The sequence below is a fragment of the Vespa crabro genome, chromosome 3 (assembly GCF_910589235.1).
Source record: "Vespa crabro chromosome 3, iyVesCrab1.2, whole genome shotgun sequence".
Lineage (NCBI taxonomy): Eukaryota > Metazoa > Arthropoda > Insecta > Hymenoptera > Vespidae > Vespa > Vespa crabro.
This window is the reverse complement of record NC_060957.1, coordinates 7111741-7130734: the sequence shown is the minus strand read 5'-3', so window position 1 is coordinate 7130734 and position 18994 is coordinate 7111741. Positions and strand designations below refer to the sequence as shown.

The 18994-nt window shown below is 36.0% G+C and overlaps 5 protein-coding genes across 6 annotated transcripts; 3 read left to right on the top strand and 2 right to left on the bottom strand.

Moving 5' to 3' along the window:
• Positions 1-857: 857 nt before the first annotated feature.
• Positions 858-3124, top strand: LOC124422561. 2 transcript variants are annotated; one of them, XM_046959194.1, is made up of 2 exons: positions 858-2300; positions 2793-3124. In XM_046959194.1, the coding sequence occupies exons 1-2, from the start codon at positions 1370-1372 to the stop codon at positions 3122-3124; spliced, it is 1263 nt and encodes a 420-aa protein (XP_046815150.1). In that variant the 5' UTR covers positions 858-1369. The 2 variants fall into 2 exon arrangements, with proteins under 2 accessions (XP_046815150.1, XP_046815149.1); XM_046959193.1 differs by having other exon boundaries at positions 858-2309.
• Positions 3125-3703: 579 nt separating this feature from the next.
• LOC124422560 lies at positions 3704-6334 on the top strand. Its single transcript, XM_046959192.1, has 5 exons — positions 3704-3876; positions 4066-4391; positions 4470-4722; positions 4797-5143; positions 5411-6334. Exons 1-5 carry the CDS (start codon positions 3719-3721, stop codon positions 5722-5724), a joined length of 1398 nt encoding a protein of 465 aa, XP_046815148.1. The 5' UTR covers positions 3704-3718; the 3' UTR covers positions 5725-6334.
• A 7210-nt stretch (positions 6335-13544) lies between these two features.
• LOC124422703 (ADP-ribosylation factor-like protein 3) lies at positions 13545-15030 on the top strand. Its single transcript, XM_046959523.1, has 4 exons — positions 13545-13835; positions 14196-14382; positions 14476-14657; positions 14745-15030. The coding sequence occupies exons 1-4, from the start codon at positions 13707-13709 to the stop codon at positions 14946-14948; spliced, it is 702 nt and encodes a 233-aa protein (XP_046815479.1). The 5' UTR covers positions 13545-13706; the 3' UTR covers positions 14949-15030.
• On the bottom strand, positions 14959-16169 carry LOC124422704 (nucleolar protein 16). The gene is made up of 3 exons (XM_046959524.1): positions 15959-16169; positions 15559-15889; positions 14959-15487 (listed from the first exon to the last, which is right to left on the bottom strand). Exons 1-3 carry the CDS (start codon positions 16057-16059, stop codon positions 15362-15364), a joined length of 558 nt encoding a protein of 185 aa, XP_046815480.1. The 5' UTR covers positions 16060-16169; the 3' UTR covers positions 14959-15361.
• Positions 16041-18419, bottom strand: LOC124422702 (pupal cuticle protein G1A-like). The gene is made up of 2 exons (XM_046959522.1): positions 17942-18419; positions 16041-17771 (listed from the first exon to the last, which is right to left on the bottom strand). The coding sequence occupies exons 1-2, from the start codon at positions 17951-17953 to the stop codon at positions 16899-16901; spliced, it is 885 nt and encodes a 294-aa protein (XP_046815478.1). The 5' UTR covers positions 17954-18419; the 3' UTR covers positions 16041-16898.
• Positions 18420-18994: the final 575 nt, after the last annotated feature.

The following is an 18994-nucleotide window of genomic DNA, read 5'->3' as shown; positions in this document are numbered from 1 at the left end:
AAGCGAAGACACTCGGTCTCAACCGTGGCCAAGGTAGCTACACAGTCGGCTAAGATCTTGCTCGAATCTACTCGTGTTCATTCCCGTATACATAGAAGCACCCCTTGGCCAAGAGCTCCTAGTCTCTAGGCGAAAGCTTATTAATGGCTCTCTCTATCTATCTTTCTCCCTCCCTCCTCCCCCTTCTCTCTCTCTCTCTCGCTCTCTCTTCGAAGGAAGAGAACAAGGAAAAGGGAGGTATAGGAAAGGGAAGAGCAAGGTTGAGTCGACGCGAAGAGCAAGAAGGGTGACGGCTGGTGGTGGAAAAAAGTAACAAACTCCCCGCAAACAAGGCTACCACCCCCTTTAGGTATACCCTAAAGCTTACCGACACGCAACGCAACTCGCTCCGTAGGCGTGTCCCAGGACTAGTGGTGATGGCAGGACTCAGCCAACCAGGACTCGAGACGCAATATTCGCCTCGGCCTTCCTCGATTCGAACGAAAAAATATTGACCGTACATCGAGAGGATATCCTGCGGTCCATTTGGGGGTTGCGGAGGTGAAAGACGATCCTGGAGGAGGGTGAAGAGCAGACAACATCGGTGAATACCCCTCTCATCACGTACGGGATCATTAGCCGGATATCCTTGCTCCTGCCACCACTGGCCAACCCCGCAACACACCATCCTACTAACTCTTGCCACCCCTCTCTCTCTCTCTCTCTCTCTCTCTCTCTCTCTCTCTCTCTTTCTGTCTCTATCTATCTATCTATCTATCTATCTTTCTCTATCTCTATCTCTATCTCTCTTTCTGTGATAGCGGTGATTTTCGTGGCTGACATCATTATCCTCGGATGCTCCGAAGCGCCAGCGCGGATCGACTCTCGCGAGACCAACCTCTTCCTCCTCATCCTTCTCTCGTTATACTATTCGTGCTTCTACACCTTTGCCACTTTCTTCCTTGCTCTCGCCCTTCGAAAAACGAGCTCGATTCTTTCTAAAGGATCCACGCGATTATCAGTAACAAACACTGGTCCTGAAGAAACGTCAACCGATTCGTGTTTATCTCTAAGTTTATCCGACGGCTACGATTTTTACAGTTTTCTATAAAGACTTAACGAAGCTTTACAAACTTTTTCGATCGTTTTAAGTGAAATGAATAAATGCAACGACGTTGTGTATGGTGATAGGACTCTGTCGGAAAATACAATGGACTGATCGTTTAAGTGATGTAATATATATTTGATGAATGTGATGAACTTTTCTTGTTGGACTTTTACGACGATGTATTTGTAAGTAATAAAAAAAAATTGAGTAAAATATAGATATAATAAAATTAAGACATCGTTAGTGAGAAACAAAAGAAATTAAGAATATAAACCGAAAACAATGGAGACGAGCGATCCGTCGGGTCGATTAACGATAGAGGATCTATCTGATTGTCGAAGCGACAGCAATCATTCTGAGACACAAGTACGTGCTTTTCAGGATTACGAAAGAGTTAAGGAATTAAATTTGTCGGTGGATAAAAATAAGGAGGATACTTCGAACGAACCGAAAGATTTTCACATTGGTCTAGAAGGTAGAACATCGATGCGTTTCGATGAATTTTCTAACGACATTACTAGAGGCGTTTCAATGACCTTAAACAAAGCAAAAGATTTTGGTTACTCTACGAACGGCATAAGTAACTTGAATTATTCATTGGAAAGAACAAACGAACCTGAAGATTCAATGGAAATGGCAACGTCACTTTGTAGATCGAAAAATTCCACCGCGAAGGATTTACTTTTCAATCTTCGCGAAACAAGACAAAAAAATGCTCATCCGACGCTCTCGTCTTTGGACAGATGCAACAAGGATCTTAATTTTGGTATCGAGAGAGACATCAAGGACTTCGGTTTGCTGAAGAATTATGGACTCGATCGTATGAAGGAATTCAACTTGTCGTTAGATCGGATTAGAGACAATCATATAAGTAATCTCACACTCGAAAGGCTACGTGGAAATGCTGGACTCTTGGAGAATCCTGCCATTTTGGACCACAGTGAATTCAGAAATCTTCAGGTACAACAAAGAAGTCCAGAATTGGAAGCTATTGCCTTGGAACGTATGAGACGTTCTCATCTTTTAGGCACCGATCTCTCCGTACAAAATCTCTCGACGCAGCTCCCTCACTCGCATGCCATCACACAAATGGAACACTCTCAGGCACAACAACAACAACAAGCTAAATCCTTCACCATTGACGCAATTCTTGGACTGAGAAATAATCAAAGAGAAAAACGTGGACAACAGCAACAATATAGAAAACATCAGGGTACTTCCCGTAAATATTTCATCTTGTTATGCATGTCTCATTTTATTTATCACATGTTCAAATTTATCACCAACACGATATGAAATAAAAGCCAACGATTGACAACGATGGTTAGCTGTCTGTCAATGCAATAACCACTAACAGTTATCATTTGGCAGACTCGGACTTTGCTACGTTCGCGAGAAAATTTTCTAAATTTCATGAAACTCTAACGTCTAGACGGATTTTTATTAGTGAAAATAGATAGTATTAAGGAAATTTCGATACGAATATTTTCTAGAGTGAATATATCACTTTTTTTGTTATTAACGAATCTTAAATCAGATATAATTTCTAACAAACGAAAGAGACTTAACCTATCTCTCGTTTTATGATACAATTAATTATGATCGTTCGATAACGTAAAAGAAAATTAAGAAAAGAAAAGTTAAAATCGAACAAAGAAAATATTTTGAATTCGTCTCGAGAAGAATTTTTATATATATTTTACAGGTCAGGAAAGTTCAACGAAGAACGGAAGTTCGAGCTTACGTTCACCCGGCGGTGGAAAATCAAAGAGAGTGAGGACGATTTTCACAGCCGAACAATTGGAACGACTTGAAGGCGAATTCGCTCGTCAGCAATACATGGTTGGCCCTGAAAGACTATACTTGGCTCACGCATTGAGATTGACCGAGGCGCAGGTCAAGGTCTGGTTCCAAAATCGTCGAATCAAGTGGCGCAAGCTTCACCACGAACAACAGACTCAGAGAGTTCAGGAATTTCAGAGATCGCTGAGCACGTCCTTAGAACACGAGGACTGCAACGAGACAGATAAATGGTGAAGAGGCTTGCATCTCGATCATCTTAGATCACGATCGAGACAACACATTCCTCTTGTCGTTTCTCTTCTCTTCCTTTTGCAATCGTGTCTTCTTTCCATTTCTTCTTTGAAACGTGTGATCGCTCGATTTTAACAACGATCCGGCCAAGACCCATTTCAAATATCGTTTTAATCGATATTTTTAGCTAAAGATATTCCGATCATTTTCTTTTTTCTTTTTTCTTATTTTTTTTCTTTTTAAGGAAAAAAACTCCGTCCTTTTGATTTACTTATTTCTTTTCACCTTTTTTTTCCTAACACGATTCTAATATCGTGTATCGATTTCTTTTCTTAACTCATTTGAAAATCACGAAGGAAACCGATCAAAGACTTTGTGATTTTAGAGAAAATTATTGTTACACGAAGATCACGTGTTACGAGAAAAAAGATTAATTCAATTGAAATGCAACGTGAACATTGAAATCGTAGTAGATATAAAATTGTCAAAATATTGTGGAATAGGAAACACCGTTTTGAGACGATTTTTTTTAAAACGAAATTCCTCGGCGTAGAAATCGATTGATAACTAAAAGTCGAAGCGAAAATAGTCATTACCATGCAACAAACTGAGAAGCACAAAACACAGAAGTACACGGCTGGGCGTTCGCCTTTGTGGTCCACAAAATATCAAACAGATGTCAGAGATTCTTCAGATGCGAACTGGAAATATCTTCACAAACATAATTCGTCTGTTCCACCAAACAAAGCTAATAGGTAAGCATTGAAGAATTTATCAAGGTAATTAAGTACTCTAATTAAATACTTAATATACATGTATATCGTATTTCAAATCGTTAAATTTGTATTACTCAATATTCTTGATTCTTAATTAGCGCTTAAAAAAGAAAAGGACGAAGAATATACTTCGGAAATAACTGTTTGGAAATATAATTCTGTCTTTAGGAGACAAGTCAATGCGACGGCCGAACCAGTATCGAATTATTATTTTACTATGAATTCCTACAAACAACCTAAACATCACAATTGCGAATCCCCAACGCATACAAAATACACGACGTGTCAAAATACAGAACCACATCGATGGGCATCGCACAATCAGACTAAAATTCCTCGGAACAAGTTTTACACTACAAACAACAATATCGCGATCGTGAGAAGGTCTAATTACAACAAGAACGAGTTGGAAGATGACGAGAAGGTAAGATACATTGATGAGGAAATGGGTAATTTCACCGAAGATAACATCGAGGAGGATGCAATCGAGGAAGGTACTAGTGATCGACATTTTGAAATTTCAAAATTTCACCATAAGTTTCTTTTAAAATATTCAACATTTTGTTGTATAGTTGAGGACGATCAGGAAGAAACAGCTGAGTCCGTCGATAAAGATTACGAAGAACACGAAGCTGACGATGAGATCGACGAAGAATCCGATTCACCTATCTTGAGGTCACAAAAATTGCAGAGACGACCTAAAAAGGATGAAATTTTACAAGAACAACAAAGATCAAAATTAGTTAAGCAACAGCAAGATCCACGGAAGCTTCACTATCAACAATACATACAAAACTCATACGATAGTCATCCGTCAAGAAGAAGGTTCGTCAAACTTAATTAAAAATTTACTAAAAATAATACACTGATGTTGCAAATAATATTTCTTATTTGAACAGATACTACCACGACCTCGATGATCGCGACGCAACAGAATTTTATTCCGACAAGGAACCGATAGAACCACCAACACCACCAAAAAATTCTATCAGAAGGTTAGGGAACTATTATCAACATAGGACACCATCTAGAAGTTCATCCGATCGCTACGATACCATTGCTTCTTTGAATCAATCGATTCGCCAATCTCGACCCAGGCAGGATGTCGAAGCTCTGTTGCATTCGGAAAATAATAAGAAATGTATAAGATGTGGTGCACCTTCTGGTAACAGATCTTCAACGACAAGTAAAAAGAACAGCTGCAGATTTCAAGAACATCCTAATTTTATTGTGAAAGAATCGATCGGTAATCTACGAATTCAATTATAAATTAATTAATTTAAATATCTAAAAAGAGACAAAAAGATGGAATACAATGAAAACAAATGTGTGACAAATAACGAAGATATTATTTCGTTATTATTATTATTATTATTATTATTATTATTATTATTATTATTATTATTATTATTATTATTATTATTATTATTATTATTATTATTATTACTATTATTATTATTATTATTATTATTATTATTATTGCTATTATTATTATATCGTTTTCACATATTAGGCGACGATATGGATGCCGTTGAAAAAATTATATGCAGCCGTTGCAACGTCAAACACAATTCCGAGGACATTGAAAGACCTTACAGATTAACAAAATCAGCTTTGCAGACATTAAAACCACGACGATCGAAAGGCTCGAAAGGAATCTATGAAGTATCGGAAGATTATCAGATAAACGAGGAAATTCCAAATGATTATATGACGAACAGATATTCGAGAGATATTGCTGCGAATACCGTTCACGAGAGAACGAGACATTCTGCGCCAACAGCGCGTGGACTAACCAACAAATCGTCCTCTCGTTATGACGCTTAACAGCCAATTTATCACGAGGCTGTCCGCAGATCGAGGGAAATTTGGATGAAACGTCGAACGAAAAAGTTTAAAAGACGTTTCATGTCAAGGGCGAGTGTGTTCTAATCTAAAAAAAAAAAAAAAAAAAAGAAAAAAAATAAAAAAGGAAATAAAAGCAATAACAAGAACAAATTATTCGTATCAGTGTAAAGTGATCGTTTCCGTGAAAAGTCAAACAAAAAACTGAATGAACTCGTATACATATAAACAAAAAAAAAAATTATGACGCTTTCGAGAGAAAAATGTAATTCAAAAATAATTGTATTAAGAATCGTGAGATACTCGCATCCCAATGATTTCCCTCCGACCGATTGTGTAATATATATTTTTGTAAATGTCTTCGAAACGTGTAGGTGTGTTAATGAATGTTACATAACATAGAATTTCGCTAAGAACGACGTAAAATTGTTAGCACAATGTACATATAGAGATAACGAATTAAGAAGAGACTAGGAGTTTAATATCTCAAAATATGTACTTTTAATGTCCAAAGATCACGAAAAGAAATAAACGTACGATCGTAAAGTGTACGATTTCTTTTGGCATTGGCAATACGAGAAAATACAATATGTAAATACGCGGTGACATTACAATTAATTATACACGTACATCCATACGCGTACATGTTGCAGAGAATAAACTCTTGAATCTGTACATTCGAAATGGCACGTCGTTATATCTCACTTTTCCTCTTATCCATCCATCTCGACAAATTCATTTTTTTACTAATCTATCACTTCATTCTACTTCGCATAACATCGACTAATTCGTTTTATCTCTGTTTCCTCTATCCTGTCCACAATTAAAATTTACGACCAAACGAAGCTCGTTCGGCATGCAAAGGTAAAAGCAACGAGCCGAGCTTTTGTTTAAAATATTAATAACATGATGAAACTCCGTTGCCTTTCTGAAAATAGAGGGTTACGCTTTGTCCAATTAAACTCGATACCTTTATTATTATTCGTCCGTCGAAAGAGGATAATATTTATTGCCAGCCGAGGGGACGAGATGGGTCAAAATTGTAATTTCACTTGAAACGTAGAGAAATCAATTAACGAACCAGCAAATTAAGTGGAATCAGCAATTCAACAAAAAAATAAACGCTCGTAATTGATCGAATAATAAATTAACGTTGATTTTTCCAAAATACGTTCGAATAAATGCGTATGGAAATTTTGGTTGGAACAAAAAAAAAAGGAAGAAAAACATAATCAATTTAAAGTTACGTTTGAAGGATTTCACATAGGTATATGTACGTGATTGTGATATGGGAAAGTCATACCCGAATGGGGTGACGGTAACTGATATTCGCTCGTTACTCCTATCCCTTTTGTCACCGTGATAAATTAGCCCTCGACCCGTGTCAAAGGATCACAAAGAAAACGTTCCTATCTCGTGCGGAGTGTCGCACGATGTTGACTATCATCGTTCCACATCGTTCTAATAAAAAATAATCGATCGAGAAGGATCGAAAGAGATACATCGTAGAGTTTGAATGAATCGCGAATTTGATAATTAACGTAACTACTTTTGCCTTAATCGCATTGATGTAATTAGTATAATTAACTACTTAACTGTTGGAAACAATGAAATATATAAACGATCATTGTATCTATTTAACCTTATCTCGATCATATTCTATTTAAATACCACATTATATTCTATTTAAATGCCACTCTAATTGTATGTCATTCATTTTAAAAAATAATATCATCTAATTGAAACACAAACTTTTTTTAAATGATGACGTAAGAATCTTCGAAATAATCGAAGGAAAAGCCTTAACAAATTCGAAACTTGATAACGAATGAACGAATGCATCAACTTCCGACAAAAGATCGTTCGTATTGCAAACCGAAAGAGAATAAAAAAGTCGAGGAGCCGATGAGTCCTCGATAACGCGAGGTAGAGAACCAGTCTGTGCGGGGGATGTAAGCTCCGCCTATCCCAGCGTTACATCGAGACTTGGAGCACCCCCTCTTGCTCTTTATCCTCTCTCTCCTCTCTACACGTTATCCCAGCCCCTGCTCCATCGTCGTTGGCATCCGCGGCATTCCAATTAGCTCGCGAATCAAAAGAGCCCCACTGCCTTTGTGGGGTCTCACTCCCTACCCCTCACAAAACTCTATCTCTATCTCTGTATCTATCTCTCTCTTCATCCCTCTCTCTGGACCAGCCGCTTTGTCCTCCTCTCTGTCTCTACGTCCTTTCCTTTCTCTCTCTCTCTCTCTCTCTCTCTCTCTCTCTCTCTCTCTCTTCGCGTCCGTTCTACCACTCCTCTTCGCTCTCAACCCTCTTTTTCACTCTCCTCTTCCACCACCTAGTATTCTTCATCCTCTGCGTACACAGCGCAATGATTTTTTCTTTCTTCTTCTTTTATTCGTAACTAGCAGCAAACCATGGGAAAGAGCACCCGTTAGACCGAGTTAAGAGAGGTAGAAAAAGAGAGAGAGAGAAAGAGGACAGATTAAAACGCGGTTTTAATCGCAAATCTGCCCTCTCCTTTACATCCTCGTAACTTCCATCAGAGAGAAGATTTCACGAATGTAACTACGTCGAATTCATATTATGTTGAAACGTTAATTATCTCATCATTTTGTGTTACTTTTGAAAGATCGCTCGATTTAGATCGGATTTCAAAATTCTTCAAATTGATTTAAAATTCTTTCTATTTCCGATTATTTGAAACTTTGTAAGTTTTTTCATTTATCAAGCTTTTAGATTTCAAAATAAATAATCGTGTGTAACGAGAGCATCGAAATTGGCATTTAATAATATTCGGATAGAGATATACTTTCTATCGGTAAATTTAACAGAGCATTACCTGAAATCCGTTGAATTTCCGAAATTCGAGAAATGCGTCAAAGGAGATGCCATTCTCCGGCTATCTTTGTTAATTACACCACCGTATTAACCTTTACAGTATATATTCGTTTATATGATTTACAAAAAAAAATTATTTTTACTTTCTGTTGTATATTTTCTATATCGAAAAATGACCACTTTGGTGATTTATTTAAATCCGATGAATTATCATAGATAACTCCTAAATATATACGTTAAGCCGAATGAAAAAATTTTTCGATATTATCAAAAATAACATACAAAATGTTAAAGTCAGATTTTAATTAAGGAGCAAACACGTTACGAAAGATTGTACATACTACATACATCGGAAACGATACGAGGTACGAGCTTACATGACAAATTGAAATTGCTAAGGTTCTTTCTACGTTTTCCTTTGCGTTCTTGTTGTTGTTGTCGTTGTTGTTATTATTGTTGTTGTTGTTATAGTTGTCGTCGTCGTCGTCGTTGTCGTCGTCGTCGTCGTTGTCGTCGTCGTTGTCGTCATCGTTGTCGTCGTCATCGTTATTTTTTTTTCGTTTGCTGCAACGAACGCCCATATATTTCCGTCGTTGAGGGTAATTGAAATCAGAGGAAACCGCTCGTGTCGTTTCTCTTGGCTCGACCACGACGAAACGCAAACGCAAATTTTATTACGCTGTGCCTCTATCCACTTCGTTAGATACCCACTTTGTTTATCATTCGCGAATATTAAAATTCCCGGTATACCGTATATAGATATGTATTTACGTGTATGCCTCGGCTCTTGGCCGCCATTCCTACGCTTCTTTCTCTCTCTCTTCCTCTGTCTGTCTCTCTCTCTCTCTCTCCCTCTGTTTCTCTTCTTCCCTCTTTCTCTCCACACTCTTCCTCTTACACATGCATGATATTCATGCAGGTACGCCCCGCCCGATTTCCATAAATCCGCGATTCGTTTTTCGATGCTCTCGACTGAGAATCACTCTCGAAGTACCCGATTCGAAATGAATATTCAACAATAAGAATTGAATCCGTGAAAAAAGAGAAAAATAAAAAATAAAGATCTTTTCAATGTTTTCTTTTTTCTATTAAAAAAAATACATTTATATATCTATCGATAAATAAAATATAGTGTGCTTGTATTTTATTTTCCAAATAGTTTTATTAATTGAAAGTAAGAATGAGAAACGAGTTCGAGCTAATAATAATCATTCTCGATCTCTTTACGTTCTTTTACATATACGCACATATATATATATATATATATATATATATATATATATATATATTATACTCGTATATATACATACGACGAGAGGAAGGACGGCGAATTCCAGTCGCAATAAAATAACTTGCCGTAACACAAAGGATTATTAATATCAAGGGTAGGATGAAAGAAGAGAGGAAACGTTCGAAATAACGTGCGTAGAACGATAATACATGGTGTAACTTTGTGGGCATGATCAAAGAGCATTCCTTCGCTTGAAATATGCCAGTAGCTTCCCCTCGATCGCTCCGTTAGATCCATATGAAACGGAGACGCTTTGGAAAGGCATAGTGGTTTGTTGTGTATATGCGTATTACATATGCATTCTCAAACATATAGATATAATATATATTATACAAACACATATCTTTACTTTATTGTTATGATTACATCTGTCTTTCTTTAAATTTAATTACATTACATATATATATATATATATATACATATATATATATATATATATATATATATATATATATATATATAAAACAATAAACCTTCTCTTAGGAAGATAAAAATAATCTTAAGAATCGTAGATAGAAACGATAATATTTGTATAAAGAACGCTAACACTTTTCTTCGTAATTTAAAAGGATAATCTCTCGTTATACTCGATGCTCTCTGCTCTGACCTCACAGTTTCCCAGGCTATTATTCTCTCAAAGTAGAGAGATAACGAGTGAAATTGTCGATGTCGAGTCCGCTTCGGCAAGGTAATATAATTCCAACGATATTATTCGTTTCGTATAAATGGTAGGAAAACGAGTATGCCAAACGTTTCTCTTTCATTAAACGATTATTAAAAAGAACTATAAACAAACGTTTATTGGATTACTTTGAAGGAATGATGTCATCTTGAGATATCTTTCATCCAAAAAGACAAATGATAGAAGGATTATTATTATTATTATTATATATACGAAAAAACCAAAATCAATCAATCGATGAAACATTTTGATTAACAAAGAATACTATAAATAACAAACATCATGATACATATACGTAAATATTTCATTTCTTAACACATATCAATGACGACAATTAAAAGAAGACACAAATAATATCGTTACCATCCCCCATCACTGCGCATCCTGCGAAGAGCATAACAAAAAGATAAAAAAAAGGAATCATGGTACGTCAAAAAAGAATGATCGAGCGTGATCTCGATTACATCGGCACGCTCATAACCGTCGTTAATCGCGACGACGATATACATCGCGATAAAAAGCATAACCGCTTCGAGGGTGGCTACGAAGAGAAAGAGAGAGAGAGAGAGGGAGTAAAAGAGAGAAAAAGAGAGAAAGAGAGAGAAGGGGCTGTCGCTGCATCCCAGGGCTGTTTCGTTCGGCTCGCATTCATAACATCAGACGGGGTAATAAAAGTCAGGCACCCCTTCCTCCACTTCCATCCCCAGCAGTAGCACAACCACCACCCCATGCCTCCGTCAGCGGCACCCAAGCCTGATCCTGGGGTGGTACCCCTGTAGAATCGGGGGCTCTCGTAGAGGCTCGTAGGTGAATCAAAAAGAAAAAGAAAGAAAGAGATAGAACGTTTATTCGTCACGCTTTGCAACGGCGTAGCAGGTTGCTGCCACTACTCTACTACTACTATTACCACTACTACTATTACCACCACCATCACTACTACTACTAACTTCGATCCTATGAAATTCACATTCGAACGCATTCGAGTACGTAAATAAAAAGACATACGTCGAATTTCAATCTCGCGGTTCTGATACGTCAGATTTCGCCCCTTTATATTGTCTTTCCCGTACGATCGCAACAGGGATATTACGATTACCCGCTGAAACTTTCTTCTTATTTGGAGTTCTTCCTTTCTCTCTTTTTTTTTTTTCTTTTTTTTTTTTTTTAATCGTGAACGTTATAAAAATATGTGCACCGTGTGTTATAGACGTAATAAAATTATGGAGATCGTAGAAAAAAACTTCGTGAAGTATGAGATAAAATATTTACATCCTCGTAAAAAGTATTCTACGTGTGCCTTCAATGTTCCTTTTAATTTATTTCTCGATCGATCTACCTTTTAATAAATTGTTTAGATAAAACGTGAAAAATGTATACAATCGTTTATAAAAACATCTGCGTATGAAAACGATGAAAATTATTTGTATAGATTTGCTACGCTTATGTGAATAATACCGATCTAACTAAAGAGGGACGAGAAATATGTCAACGTGGCTAGTTAAAGGGACGATGATCTCGTGTCTCTGATAGTCATCTTCTCCCTAAATATCATTTCCCCTCTTGTAAACCACTCGACGATCTACACGTTCTCCTCCCTTCAATCCATCCTCCCTTCTCCCTCCTCCCTCCTGGGTCAAGTGTTTTCTCCCACTTAAATGCGACACTGTGTGCAACCGAGCGAAGGGTGCCCGTTGAAAGAATCGCAACTATTTCATTTCGGGACAGATTAGACGGATTAGAGACCATCGGATGCACCCAACGAAACGGAATTTGAAAATGTTCTCGATAACGTTACACAATATACAACGGAACGATCTCCTCTTGAAATTATTAACCTCGATAAAGTCAAATCAAAATGGCCGACCGATGTATTATCGACTAGAAAATGATGACAAATCTTGGTTGAATTAAATTGCTTTATACTACGGTAACTTTGGTAACGCTTGACCCCGATACGATTTCCAAAGACCAAGCGAAACGAAAGCTACTAGTTTATATCGCGCATTCGTACCAATTAATAGTCCCTTTGTAAACGTTAATACCTTCATCTTCGAATCAAAACCTTTGGCCGAAAGGATTACACGTAAAATCGGATTTATACGTTTAATCCTTTTTTAGTTACTTGTATCAAGCGTTATGGTTCTTTATATAAAATAGATGATTAAAATGTTCCTACGAGAATAACGAGCTTCTTTGTCGTACGTATTAAGATGGCGAGATAACAAGATATAATTGTACTAATTGCTTAATGGTGACCTTGATCGTTGTCTTCTTTACGGTCGTCATATGTCCATATTCATCGAAATATTTTCCATTTTTATCATTTCCACCTTGATTATGTTACAGATGCAAGATCACCTAATTCAATAAAGTTCGAATGTCTCCATCGATATATCGATCAACGAAATTCCGAAGACAAAGGGTCACATACATATAACATTGTATAAGTATTCAAAAAAACGTAGCACAGAGACATCTATGGCTATCCTCACATATTTCTACCATACATAACAATTACGATTGATTGAATGCGATTCGTTAATTTAACCCGCCATTATTTCCATCTATAAAAATTAAAATGTAAAATTTTGATCTATAAACATAGAGAAGATAATAAACTTCTTCATATGTGCGTGACGCCAGGACATAAAATTTTCTTACTTAATACGAGTACACGAAAGTACAGATTAGAGTCGTAGACATAAAAAAAGAACATTTTTCTTTTGTTTATAATCAAGGTCATTCGAAGTATACAATTAGAAGGAAACAATAAAAATAAACGATAAAACTAATTTTCAAAAATACAAAAATATAATTGCCTGATACGTATTTTATTATTAGAATGATATTTAAATTTATAAAAAATATTGGTTTTTTGATATCATATTATCTTTTCCATCTATCATGACAGTAAAAATAAAAAAAAAGTTGAAGATCGTGAGACAAGGTCTAAGGTGTATAGTTTTACGAACGCATTTCACAAGGATGATTCGCGCGCGCACGTCGTTCACCGCATGACAGACCGCGTGAAATACATGTCGAAGGTCGAAAGAGAGTTTGCGCGCGTTGACACGCGAATATAATAGAGATTTAGTGAAAAACGTGTCTGGTATTTATACTAGGAAGAAAAAAGAACCGATAAATAATATGTTTTCTAATGAACGTAGAACGTTTTTTTGGGTTGGTTGTGCATGTGTCGGAGCTTATGTTGCTTACCGATATTGGAAAAAAAGAGAACTGAAGTCGATCGACGAAGGTTTCGATGAAGTTACTAAGGTCTCTGCTATTTGCATTGTTTTGGAAATATTTTTATCCTATATGAATTTTCAATCTGTTTAACGTCAAAACGTTATCTCATCCATCTCATGAATGATCATGCTAACTTATACAGATAAGATTAATATATATCATCAATTAATCTATTTATTATAATATTTTAATTTTATTTTTGATACTTGACATTAGGAGTTCTTTTAAATTAATATGTGATTGTAATTTGTTAAAAGTCAACAGACAAAATATACTTATTGTAAAAGATAACCTTCACACCATAGCTTTCTAACTTTGTATACAACATAAATGTTCTAAGAGTTAATGTTACATTAAAAAACGTTAAGTAAAATCTTTTAATTACAGATCGATGACAGTTATGAAAGAAGGGTACTGTTACTTGGTTTAGATGGTGCAGGTAAAACCTCTCTGATGAATCAAATGTGTATCATCAATGGCCAACCAGAACCTTATAAAGCTCCTCCACTACCTACTCAAGGTTTTACTGTATATAGATTAGAAAGTGGATATTATACATATAATGTTTGGGAAAGTAAGAACACTTGATATTCTATTAAAATTTAAAAAAAAAATCATAAAGAATTGAAGTTGTATTCAGTTTGTTATAAAAAATAATGATTTACAGTTGGAGGTGCTGAAAATGATAGAAAGTATTGGTCTACCTTCTTACAAGACACTGATCTCTTGATATTTATGGTAGATGCATCTGACACAAGTAAATTATCTCTTGCTGTTTCAACGCTTAAGCAATTATTAGGAGATTCACGAATGGATACTGTACCAATATTAGTTATTGCCAATAAACAGGTAAACAATGTGTAAAATTTTTTAATGGATTTTAAAAATATGTATTGTATTTGTTATAAGAGACATTTTGTTGTATATTATTTACAGGATGCTTCTAATGCACTAAGACCTGATCAAGTAAAAGAAGCTTTAGATTTACAAAGTATTTCTCCACACAAACATAAAGTAGAGGTGATTGGGTGTCAAACGAGGCCTTTACCTGATTTACACTCAGGAGCTACAGAATATACCTGGTATCATTTGTCTGTAAATGCTATTAGAAAGAAAGTATTTTCTATGGCTACTTCTTAAGAAAAATTAATATTTTTAAATTTATTTATTTTATTTGTCCAAAGTTTGCACAATTAATCTATATAAACAAAAACAGATAGTATATTAGAGAAAACAAAAAATATACTCTCTCTTTTTATAAAAAAAAAGGCTGCAAAACGCTTAACAATGATTAAACAGATCTTGTTTTTAAAATATAAAGTAAAACAATACAGTATTGTCATATTACTCTGATGGGATATATTCATGTTTGTATAAGTCATGTATAATATTTATTGCATTCCTTTCTTTTTCATTCTTTATTAAGTAAAATGTTTAAATGTAAATGTGTGATAAAAATTAATTCTTAGTCGCGTGTAATAAATATACAGATTTTTATACAAAATCTCGAACTTTATAGAAACACAGAAATTCTACATTTGGTAGAATAAACATTATGTTGCATTTTTCTTAGATAAATATTCGTTATATTGTTCTGGAATGCCTTTAAAAGTTTTTATTTTAGCACGAATTTGTTTCCAAGTTAACTGATAATAATTCTTCTTATCGCGTGCCATAGCCTAGATAAACAATTTTCATTTTATATTTTTTGACATATTCTTATAAACATTTGCAATGATGTAATACATACCTTATAATCTTCACCATATTTGTCTAATAAATAAGTGATAAAATGTACTTGACCATTAGGTAATCGAAACATTCTTTCCCTAGGTGTTTTAGCATCAATTTCTAAAGCTTGAGCTACATGAATTTTAGCTGGTTTGTTTTTCATATCTACGTCATCGGCTTCACTATCATTTTGTAAATCACTTAACATAAATTTTTGCTTAGCTTCTTCTAATAAATCCCGTTTTACATTAGGAATCGGCAATACTTCATTTGGATCATATGCTAAACCCATCTCATTCAGATTAGTACGTGTAGATTTAGAAATTTCCCATTCTTGTTTTATTGTATCACTATATATAATAATTTACGATTAAAAATATGCATGAAAATAATAAGTAATCTAAAAAGGTTATGTTTACCATTCTATCGTGGGTAGCTTTTGTAACTTATTTCGTAGTCTTTTTCGATTTACATTCACACGATACTTCTTTCTTCGCTTTACTTTTTTAATTTTCGTCATCTTTTAATAACGAAATTGATATTTTTCACAATGAAATAATCCAACCAAATTCACAACCGCGTGTGAATTTTTTATACCGTTAGAGCCTAATAGTCAACACATTATGCGTATGCGTAGGTAACGAAGAGTTACTACGTTATCATAAGGGTTTGAAAAAGTTTCTTCGTAATAGATGGCGCTCACAAATGCGATTATCGACGAAGTATGGAGTGTTGCCTATCATTGTGCGTGATATTTAAATTTATATAACTTCGATCAACAAACTTTTCTCATCTTTTTCTTCGAGGAATTGAAATATTCAGAAAAAATAAAACTCACATATTATTATCGCAGATGCAAAATTTATTTTCTCACATTATGGAAATAAGTATATCGAAAAGATCGTTCTTACTTACTATCGAATAAGTAAATATTCGTGTCGAATCGGATTGAATGGCGAAGACACGGAAAAGTCATAGCATTCAGGGTAACATAAATATAAATACTTATGCACTACTTCTACTACAGATTTGGTAAGCGTCCATTAAACAACGACGACATTACGATATGGTAATATCTTGAAGTCGATTACAATTACACGGTAAGTTGGAAAATAATAAAAATATCAAACGAACGGACGAGAGAGATCTAATAAAAAAGTATGTACATATCAGTTAGAAATTTAAAACCGATATCATCTCTCATTATCAATTAGTCTTATTCCGAATAACACAGTGGTCTAAAATGGAGTATTTTTCAGGTCTACACAGTAATGTATAATGAAAGAAAGATGAAATACGAGAAGTAAGAAGAATAAGAAGGGAAATAGCCAAGCCAGAAGAAGTCGAGCTAATTACGATTTACCAAGCATAGCTGGTGCCTAATCCGGTGAAGGTGGCATGTACGACGGGGGCGGCGTATTCAGCAGCATAACCGTAGGCAGGTTCAACATGTGCAGTTTTGGCGAGAACAGGGGTAGCGGCGACGTGAGCAACAGGAGCAGAGTAAGTAGCCTTGGCAAGGACTGGAGTAGCGTGTGCGGCGTATCCGTAAGTGGTTGCTGCGTAGGCTGGTGCGGCATAAGTAGCCTTAGCGACTACAGCTGGGGCAGTTACGGCTGCTTTTGTTACAAGAGGAGCAGCTGCATAGGTAGTCTTAGCTACAAGTGGTGAGGTATATCCGTAGGCAGAGGTGCCGTAGGCAGTTTTGGTGACGACAGGAGCAGAATGAGCAGCGTAGCTGTAGATTGGAGCTGTAGTATGGAGCTGCGAAGCCAATACTGGGGCAGCATGGGCAGTATATCCATAAGCTGGAGCAGCAGCATAAGCTGTCTTAGCCAATACAGGAGTAGCATGTGCGGCATAAGTCGTATAAGTCGCTGGTGCAGCGTGCGAGGTATAAGTCGTATAAGTCGCTGGTGCAAGTGCGGCTTTGGTCACTACAGGAGCAGCATAAGTAGCCGCGGTATAAGCTGGCTTAGCGATCACTGCTGCTGGTGCTGCTGCATAAGTCAAAGCATCGTTGGTAACGTGGCTGTTACTGACGCGTACCGAAGAGTGTGCGGAGTCTTCAGCCCTCGAGTAACTCGACACGACATTCTGTCCTGCATAGCCCTTCTGCGTAGATTCCTGGCTGTAGCCTATGCTACTAAGATCAGCCGATGCCGTGGCGATGTCGTATGCGGCTGGTCCGCCAGCATGGGCTATCGCCAAGAGAGCTGAGAGAGCGATTAACTGCGAAAAACATTGTTTTTGTTAATATCGTTCTCTCAAATATGAGATACTAGATCGTTTGTTAAGGATCAATCCTACCATATTTGACCATACTTGGATTTGTAGGAAATATAAAATTTCTCACTATATAATGTGATAAATCCGTTTACCAGCCTTTGACGGATACTCACCTTGAATGCCATTTTTCTTGGTTTACTGTAGTAGGAGAGCTACTTGTGTTATACTGAAACGAAACGACTGGCCCAGTATTTATATGTCTGCGAGATTGTAAGGGAGTCGATCGGATTTTGGACACCCCATTGTTCGATACGATTGGACATGAAGGATTGAGGGAGAGGGAAATACACGCGGATTTCCTTGTCAGAGATCACTAAGAAAGGGAGATAGAAAGTGCGAAGGAGAGGAAGGATAGTCGATTGAGAGGGGACAGAAACAAATTCCGGGCGTGGTCCTCTTGCCGAAATTAAGATCGGTATATTTGGTACAGTTGAGGCGATTAAGGCAGGTCGGAGAAGTTGCTCTCGAATGTATTCGCAGAAACTTTTTTTTACTTCTTCCCGTTTTATGATCATATTCTTTTCTTTTTTTTTTTGTTTTTCATTAATAATCAAAATCAAACGATTAAATTTAATCATATAATTTATCTATCCATCTCTTAAATTAAACAAATCGTACTGAGAAATCATTTTTAATTTGAAAAAAAAACCATTCTGAAATATTTATTTCAAAAAGTATCAATTCGTGTACATTAATACCGATTGATCGCTATTAAAAATGATACTTCGCATCTCATAAAAAAAATATCATTTTGTGTAACGTAATATATTTTAATCGTATATGATATTGTAGAACTTGTCAAGGACACACTTTCTCCAAATTCTGGCACTGACATAAGCCTTGTCACATGTGTAACAGAGCAGATGTGTAATGTTCACACACCTGCGTCCAATTTCATGATCTATTAGACGAAGGTTCGATCAAAATCTCTATTGAAATCAAAATGAAACATAGAAAGTTTGGATCGGACTACATGGTAGGAAATTTAATATTATGCAATCCAAAATCATAATTAATTTCGTTGATTCTTTCTAGCTTGTTCCATGTGAACCATATTATAATCTCAAATCCATCTTGGAACGGGTTCTTGTATTCGTAGATTTACATTTTGACAGTCATTTAGAATTATTTTACAAAGTGAAAGTGAGCATTTGCAAGAAGAAAAA